Raw genomic sequence first — 9,550 nt, 5'->3', positions numbered from 1 at the left:
CAGCAGTGAAGCTCTACAAGAACAACGAGCTGCTGATGTTTAACACAGAGGACCCCACTGACAGCAACGACCAACGGACCTCCTTCTCCAACGCTCTGGTCCTGCAGCTGCAGCCTGGAGACACAGTCTACATGAAACTACGCTCAGGGTTCACGATCTGGGACAATTCACACAGCCAGTCCACCTTCAGCGGCTTCTTAATCTACACTTTGTAAATGTTCACTTTGAAAATGCATCTCAGCTCTCCCTTATCCTTCAATACAACTGTGTGTGTGTGTGTGTGTGTGTGTGTGTGTGTGTGTGTGTGTGTGTGTGTGTGTGTGTGTGTGTGTGTGTGTGTGTGTGTGTGTGTGTGTGTGTGTGTGTGTGTGTGTGGCTATAAAAACAGACACTCTGTCTTTCTTTGATATATTCACTGTTTACATTTAGTACAAAAATATTATTGGGGTTTTGAAAGATGATTGACTATCTGACAACACATCATTCATTTGTCTTGTAGTTTCTTTGCTATTCAAAGGTTGTTGCTATATCTGACAACACATTTGTTTGTCTTGTATGTTTGATATAGTAAGTTTTCTAATGAATGTTGAGCTTTTCATGTCTAAAAGCTTTGGCAATATGTACAGTGTTACGTCATGCCAATAAAGCCATTTGAATTGAATTGAAATTGAATTGAGTGAAACTTGTGATGGCTGCAACTTCAAGAAAATCGCCTGCAGTAAAAGTACAAAGTGTGAGATGTAAAATGTCCTCAGAGTGACAGGTCCTCTTTACAACACAGCTGTGATCTTTTCCATCAGGAGAGAGAGAGAGAGAGACAGAGAGAGACACGGAGACAGAGAGCGAGAGACAGAGAGAGACAGAGAGAGAGAGAGACTTTTGATGTTCCTTTAATGAATAGTCAACTTATCTTAAAAAAACAGAGCGACCTAACAATGTCAAAAACTAAAACTCAATTTGCCTCACCACACACACACACACACACACACACACACACAGAGAGAGACACAGCAAGGGATTAAAAAAGGCCCCCACAGTGCAGACTGCCCCCCTCAGCCCCTCCTCCTCCACAGTGCAGACTGCCCCCTCAGTACCTCCTCCCCCTTAGCTCCTCCTCCCCACAGTGCAGACTGCCCCTCTCAGCCCCTCCTCCTCCACAGTGTAGACTGCCCCCTCAGCCCCTTCTCCTCCACAGTGTAGACTGCCCCCTCAGCTCCTCCTCCTCCACAGTGCAGACTGCCCCCTCAGCCCCTCCTCCTCCACAGTGTAGACTGCCCCCTCAGCTCCTCCTCCTCCACAGTGTAGACTGCCCCCTCAGCTCCTCCTCCCCCACAGTGCAGACTGCCCCCTCAGCCCCTCCTCCTCCACAGTGCAGACTGCCCCCCTCAGCTCCAGCGGCGTCAGGTGGTGAGGGTGGGCAACCTCACCTCCTCCCCACTGACCATCAGCATAGGAGCGCCCCAGGGGTGCGTCTCCAGCCCCTTCTGGTACGACCTCTACACCCACGACTGCGTGACGACTCAAACTTCGAACACCATCGTGAAGTTTGCAGACGACACAGCAGTCGTGGGGCTGATCTCGGGGGGGGGGGGGGGGGGCGACGAGACGGCCTACAGAGAGGAGCTCGGGCCCTGGAACAATGGTGCCAGGACAACCACCTCTCTCTGAACGTCTCCAAGACCTAGGAGATCATTGTAGACTACAGGAGGGGGGGGGGGGGGGGCGTACACCCCCCAATCACCATCAACGGCACAGTGGTGGAAAGGGTGGACAGCTTCAAGTACCTGGGAGTCAACATCCACCAGGACCTGATTTGGGCCGGTCACACCGGCACTGTTGTCAAAAAGGCCCAACAGCGACTACACGGACTCAGGCGCCTGAAGAAATTTGGGCTAAGGCCAGAAATCCTTAGGAACTTCTACAGAGGCACCATTGAAAGCCTGCTGACTGGCTGCTTCACCACCTGGTACGGGAACTGTACCACCATGGACCGCAGGGCGCTACGGAGAGTGAGACGCGCGGCCCAGCACGTAACAGGATGTGAGTTGCCAGAACTGCATGAACTGTACAACCCGCGGTGCCTCAGGAGGTCCCTGAAGATCATCAAAGACACAAACCATGCCCACAACAGCCTGTTCTCCCTGTTACCCTCAGGGAGGAGATACAGGGTTCCAAAAGCACGCACAAATCGCTTGAGGAACAGTTTCTTCCCGCAGGCCACGAGACTCCTTAACATACACAAATAGTGTAGTAGCCGTACTGTACCATACTGTAGCTGCTACCATTACGTATGTCTAATGTTTAATTGTATGTTTAATACAATGTTTAATAAGGTACATGCTATTTGCACCTGTATGTCAAATACGTCAAATTTAAAATGTTTAAGCACGTCTAAAGTATGCACATGACATGTGCACCTATGTGCAGTGAATATGACACTGTCTCTGACTTGTCTTATCACTCTACTGCCTTATTGCTTATTGTGTCTCTTGTTGTTTTTGCACTCATATGCCCTGTTATATTTGTACTATGTTGTAAACGGAGTCCACAGCACAAGAATTTCACACGTGATACTTGTACCATGGAGTGACAATAAAAATCTTGAATCTTGAATCTTGAATCCTCCTCCACAGTGTAGACTGCGCCCCTCAGCTCCTCCTCCTCCACAGTGCAGACTCCCCCCCTCAGCCCCTCCTCCTCCACAGCGCAGACTGCCCCCCTCAGCTCCTCCTCCTCCACAGTGCAGACTGCCCCCCTCAGCTCCTCCTCCTCCACAGTGCAGACTGCCCCCCTCAGCTCCTCCTCCTCCACAGTGCAGACAGACTGCCCCCCTCAGCCCTCAAACACTGTTAAAAGCCTCCACATCATTGTTCATGACATAATACATGTCCTCCATCCTGAGGTGAGCTGTGACCGTCCCCCTGACCACAGCCACAGGATCAGTCTGCCCAGCACCTCTCACCTTGTTCCTGCCTGTTAGCCAAATTGCTAGCTTAGCTTAGCCTGCCCAAACAGGAAGTTCATCAAAGTGCACACATGTTTCCTTCTGAGTGAATACACAGGCCCCAAAATGAAAGCTTCAACACTAAACACCTCACCCAGCTTCAACACTAAACACCTCACCCAGCTTCAACACTAAACACCTCACCCAGCTTCAACACTAAACACCTCACCCAGCTTCACACACAAACCATTCAGAACAGTACAAACATGTACCAAACGGTGGCATCCATGAAACCTATTGGTCGTCAGGGCGCCATGAAGCACCCTCCACTGTAAGTCACCAGACCTTTTAGGGAGAGGAAGCTTGTAGAGCACTCTCCATCTACACTTTACAGGGCTCTGGTCCTATCACATCCTCTCACTGATGCTCCCTGACATCCTGTAAGGCTCCCAGGTTCTTCACCTTAACCCAGTGTTTCTCAAAGTGTGGGGCGCACTGGCAAAACAGGGGGGGCGCAGGGAGAAATGCAGAAATGCAGCACGGAACCAATGTTTTGTGTCTTTTTTCCCAGTGAGCAATAAATGAACCCCGCTTCTGTAGTGACTTCGCATTCATTCCATGGATGGTTCATTCATATTGCCAAATATTTGAACTTATTTTGTTTAGTTTTGCACAGGTTGCACTTTATTGTTATTATTTTGAAAAGATGTGCAGTGCAAAACAGGTTCATTGCAGCCACTAATACAGTGATAATAAGACTTCATGCAATTTTTTTGCACAGATGGAACTTTATTGATATCGTTATAACAAAGTGATTGCACATTTCATTAGAATTGTATCTGATGGAGCAATCTGGTTTACTTTGTTTGTTCTAGCAAAGTGATTGCAATTTCTGTTTGATTATTTAAATGTATTATTTTAAAAAGCACAGATGTAGCAGTCACAAAATTTTGTATAAAGTTGAAATGGAAGTTGTTTTTTTATTTGGACAACATTACTGAAAGAAAATAGAAAGGAATAGACCTTATTCGATAACCCTGGACGGCGCCATATTGTTGACAAACCGCAGCCGTAACGTAGTCTGGCCGAGCGTATAGCAACAGTTATGGGTTCATCAAAGAGAAGTTATGAAAAAATAAGTTTGGTCGGTATAACGTACCAGACATTGTGAATATTACAGTATTGGCAAAGGCTACACGTCTCAGGAGCTGAAGGCTTTCAAATCCCTTGAGTCCTAGCGTTATAACTATTTCATCTGTGGCAATTGGTCTGACATTTTTACTTTTGTGCCACCAACGACATCATCATCATCATCATCATCATCAAACATTGTCGTGACAGCAAAGTTAAATAACCTTAACGTTAAACGTTTGTTTGATCTGATGCTTGCTTGCATGAGCCCATGTTTGCTACTAACGTTAGCCTCTAGTGAGTCTCTTTCCCTTCACGTTTGTGGACAGTAGCTAGTAGCTAGTAGCTAACACCTGGGTTTTTATTGCTGCTATTACTACAGCCGTGTATTATTACACAGCACACTATCGCTGCTGTGAAATAGCTCCTGACGCAGTAAAAACAGCATTAAATAGGCTAGTAAGTAAGTGTAGTAGGGGGACACAGGACCCATGACACCTCTTGGCCAATCACAGTGAGAACAGCAACTAATAAGAGGCTCATTGAGCACAGGTGTGTCAGCGTCGTGCCAGTTCACTCCTGATCCTGATGCAGCCCCGAGCACACTGTCTCAATTCCTCTGGGTAGGCCAAGCAAACTCTGTTTTAACACGTTTTAACCGTTATTTGATTGCATTTTATTGTTTGGGTAATGTAGGGGTGCGAATGCACCCCGAGGTATTGTATATTTTGTGAATGCAACTTTTACTACAAACTACAAAATGTGGGTATGCCAATATTGTATTAACATTTTATTGTTTATTTTGTAAAGGGTCAAGGATCTACTGTAGGGGTATAGCCTAGTGGCAAGGTATACAAATATTCCTTCACTATCAATTTTGATTTGTTTGGTTAGACTGAAATTAATGTTTTATGTCTAACCCACAGGCAAAGTGTTGGTTGCCGTTTACTTTATATTATTTTGTTTCTATTATTTCCTTTATAGAGTTTTATGTTTGATTTAGAACAGCAAATTAATCAACTTTATCTGTTTTAGTGCTGCGGTTGGTGTGGCCTCCAGTCACGGGCGTGGTTGGTGCGGTGGGAGTTCACCTGTTGATTTGTGGTGGTATCATTTGAGGGTTGTGGTGGCACTAGTAGTAGTTTTGGTGTTTTTCAGTTTGGGGAATAGACCCTTCTCACACGGGCCATTTTGTGTCGAAAAGGCAGGGTAAACACAGGTGCAAGCAAAACACAAATGAGGGTTTCAAACTTCCATGATTGGAATTTGGAAACCCTCATTAGTGGTTCAAGGTTCAAGGTTCAAGGTTCAAAAACTTTAATGTCCCCGAGGGGCAATTCGCTTTGCAGACAGTAGACACGACACATAGGCAACAAATAATACATCATACATACATCATACATAATAGTAACACAGCACAGGATAGATCTGAATCACCTGCACTGTCATCATAAATCATGGAAAGAAAGTCTCTCTTCCTGCAAGAGACACGATGACATCTACGACTTTCGGTTGTTTAAAAACCTAATGGCAGAGGGAACGAAGGACAGCCTGAATCTGTTGGTCTTAGTCTTTGGGTGACTAAACCTCCGACCAGATGGAAGCATCTGGAACTCAGCATGTAAGGGGTGCTGAGGGTCCGAAACCACCTTGCTTGCACCTGTGTTTATTCTGCCTTTTCGACACAAAATGGCCCCCGTGAAAAGGGTCTATAGAGAGGGTTTATTTTGTGTGTAATTAACCTTTTTGTTTCCCTGTTAGTACACTTCCATTGCATCAGCTCAATGGCTGGTGTGCTTCACCCACCGCAGCAAGTCAATACATTTGACTTTGACCCTCATTTGAATAAACGGCTGTAATTGGCATAATGAGCCACACTGACTGTTGTCTTCATTATTGAAGTTCACCTGCACTGTTACAGTACAAGACTCTAGCTGTGTGTGTGTGTGTGTGTGTGTGTGTGTGTGTGTGGCCCTAACCCTGTACAGTACAAGAATCTAGCAGGGTTCATACACACACATATATGTGTATATATTAGGGGTGTCACGGTACATGTATTCGTCCCGTGAGTTCACGGTACAGCAGTGTACGGTATGTGGAGATCCACGACGAATACGCCTAATCCAGAAGGTGGCAGTAAAGCACCTAAACGAACGCTGTTTGAACGCCATTAAACGCCACAGAAGAAGACACGCGAAAACAACACGAGAAAGCCGTCCATTTTGTCAGTCACTTTAACTAACGCTATGGCGAGAGGCGAAGCATGCGAGATGCAAGAGCTTGAGGAGCCGCCACTTTCCTTTAAATCAGCGGTGTGGGAGAGTTTCGGCTTCCCAGTCGACTACAACAGCGATGGAGTGCGAGAGACTGATCGAACAAAGACAGTGTGTCGGCGTTGTTCGGCAGTTGTTGGGTACGTCTGTGGAAACACCTCCAACATGCTAACGCATCTCAGGCGACATCACCCAGATGCACCGATCACCGGAGACAGGGTAAAGAAAACGGGACAACAACTGCTTCTCCCTGCTGCTTTTAACCATCCTCTGAATGCCAACACAGACCGACACAAGAAGATTACAGAGGCGATTGGCATCTACATTTCCATGGATATGCGCCCATATGCAGTGGTAGAGCAAGCCGGCTTCAGGCATTTATTAAACGTACTCGAGCCTCGTTACAAGGTCCCATGCCGTTCACACATGAGCGGAACCGTGGTCCCACGTCTGTACACGCGCACACGAGCAGTGATTGAGCACGGCCTGTCCACTGCACCCGCCGTAGCATTAACAACTGACGGATGGACGTCCCGTGCTACTGAAAGCTACCTCACCGTGACCGCACACTACATCGACAGTGAGTGGGAAATGAAGAATCCTGTTCTTCTAACGAGACCTGTGTATGAACAGCACACTAGCGCCCACCTAGCTGAGAAGCTACAAGAGGCAGTAGCAGAGTGGAAACTCGAAAAGCCCAAAACCGTCGCCGTGACCACAGACAATGCAAGAAACATTGTTAATGCTGTCAACGAAGCAGGACTGGGTCCACAAATCGCATGCTTTGCACATACTTTAAATTTGGCTTCACAGAAAGGCATGGCAGTCAACCAGGTATCTCGACTCCTGTGGAAAATCCGAAAAACGGTTTCTTTTTTCCACCGCAGCACCACGGCTGCCCACATTCTGGGGACAAAGCAGGAGATGCTTCTCTTGCCAAAGCACCGTCTCGTCAACGATGTGGCCACACGCTGGAACTCCAGCTACGAGATGGTGGAGAGGTACTATGAACAGAAATCTGCTGTCTACGCCACACTAACAGAAAGGGCCCTCAGAAACAACCAGGAGATCGTCAATCTGACTGACCATGAGGTGAGCGTCGCAGAGTGTGTCATTGAGATCATGAAGCCTCTGAAGACGATCACTACAATACTGTGCACAGAAAAAACACCATCGGTTTCCATGATCTTACCACTCAAAGCAACGATCCTGGAATCCATGAAACAAGATGATGACGACACTCCTACTGCCAGAGAAATCAAGCATGCCATCAGGGAAAATCTGCAAAACAGATATGCTGACCCTGGTCTTCAGGACTTCTTACACAAGTGTACTGCCCTGAATCCGAGGTTTAAGACACTTCCTCACCTGGATCCTGCCTGTCAGCTGAGAACCTTTGATGATCTCATCATCCCAGAACTTCTGAGCAGAGCAGAACAGGTATTGTATTCATTTAATTTTATACTAAGGTTGATATTTTCTATAATGTCTTAACTGAACATATTACGGTTACTTTCCTTAGGGGGTAAACTGTCTTTCCATTTACTTTTTTAAATTATTTTAATGCAATGCATTTTTCTTGTTCTTTTACATGAACCTTATCTTTTTCACTTTATATAATCTTTATTTCTGTATGCTATGCTGTTTTCTTTTATCTATTATATGTTTATGAAATTTGCTAAACAAACTTGCCTGGCCTACAATGTTCACTGAACTCACTAATTAATAACTGCTGTGTGATTGTTTTTGTCATTTAATACTGCAGGTTGAGACCAGAGAGACTACAGGGGCCAGTGCATCAACTTCTTCACAGGCCAGTGAGGACACCCCATCGACTTCATCACAGGCTGAGGCCACTTCATCTTCCCCTCCCCCAAAGAGGTCAGCCATGGAAGAACTTTTTGGCCCACTCTTCAAAACTGGCAGTGGCCAGAGCAACCAGCGCAACCAGCCTGATCTGAAGCAGCAGGTGAAGGATGAGGTGTGTGCCTACAAGGCAAAGGAGAGCATCCCACTCGACTCCAACCCGCTTGCCTGGTGGAAGGCTCACGTGTCTGTTTATCCTAATCTAGCCGTACTGGCACGTCGTTACCTGGTTGTACCTGCCACGTCAGTCCCCAGCGAGAGGGTTTTCTCTACGGCAGGTGACATCGTCACTGCCAACAGAGCTGCACTCACTACTGATAATGTGGACAAACTGATCTTCTTGAAGAAAAACATGAAAATAGGATGAAGCTTGAGTGCCTTAGCTCATCCAGACAGGGAGAGGGAGAGAGAGAGAGAGAGAGAGAGAGAGAGGGAGGGACGGACGGACGGACATGTCTGCATGATAATGTGATGCATTGCTCCTAAAAGCACAGATTTTATTTTGTCATATTATTTAATTTACATTGTATTTATTTTGTATTTTCACAACAGGAGATGTTATTCAGTTTTGTATTGCACTTTATTGTACATCAGCCCTAGACCAAAATATTCAAAACACTCCTAATTATTATTTATTTTCTCAACATAAGAAAGAGGCGCTTTTCAGTTTTTTTAACCATTTGTTTGACAACATCCAGCACAAAAATAAGGCCTATGTGCCACTGTATGTTTGTTGTTTACATTTAACTACATAATGCAGTATTATATGCAAAGGTTTGAGTTCTTTGTTTAGAATGAAGGAAGTTACCAAAGTTGCCAGTTGGCAAATACCTGGCTGTATCTGGCCTGCTACCTCAGTCCCTACTAGTAGCTAGCTACTAGCAACCAACTAGGTTGTTTTGTTTTCTGATGTCTGTTTGAGAGGGTAAGGCTTAAACTTGGAATGTTTATACATAGCTTAATTTGAACAAATTGAAATACTCCAATTGCACATGTTTAATTTTTGTATTCTATATTTGTATTTTTATAACTAAATGCTTTTCATCAGCATTGTAGCTGATTGTGACCGAGCCAGCAAAATATAACCTAATGCAAGAAGAGAGTGTATGTTATTGTTTGTACTGTTCACTGCTTTAAACAGGGCCATGTTGTACCAGTTTGTGACACTAGGTGGAGAACTAGTACTGCCTGTTCAAAAGGAATGCCCAAGGTTCAATAAAAAAATTAAAAAATGAAAAGATTTTTTCCCCCCGCCGTTGTACCGTGCAGTATTCGTACCGAACCGTGACCCCAATACCGAGGTACGTACCGAACCGTGACTTTTGTGTACCGTGAC

At 45.6% G+C, this 9,550-nt stretch overlaps 1 protein-coding gene across 1 annotated transcript; it reads left to right on the top strand.

Moving 5' to 3' along the window:
- Positions 1-6,345: 6,345 nt before the first annotated feature.
- LOC310792005 (E3 SUMO-protein ligase ZBED1) lies at positions 6,346-8,581 on the top strand (the record flags this gene model as incomplete). The annotated part of the gene is made up of 2 exons (XM_083653687.1): positions 6,346-7,788; positions 8,114-8,581. 2 exons carry the CDS (start codon positions 6,346-6,348, stop codon positions 8,579-8,581), a joined length of 1,911 nt encoding a protein of 636 aa, XP_083509813.1.
- Positions 8,582-9,550: the final 969 nt, after the last annotated feature.

This window comes from Poromitra crassiceps (genome assembly GCF_964638095.1).
Source record: "Poromitra crassiceps genome assembly, chromosome: 17".
In the NCBI taxonomy this organism is placed as follows: domain Eukaryota; kingdom Metazoa; phylum Chordata; class Actinopteri; order Beryciformes; family Melamphaidae; genus Poromitra; species Poromitra crassiceps.
This window is presented reverse-complemented; position numbering and strand designations above follow the sequence as displayed.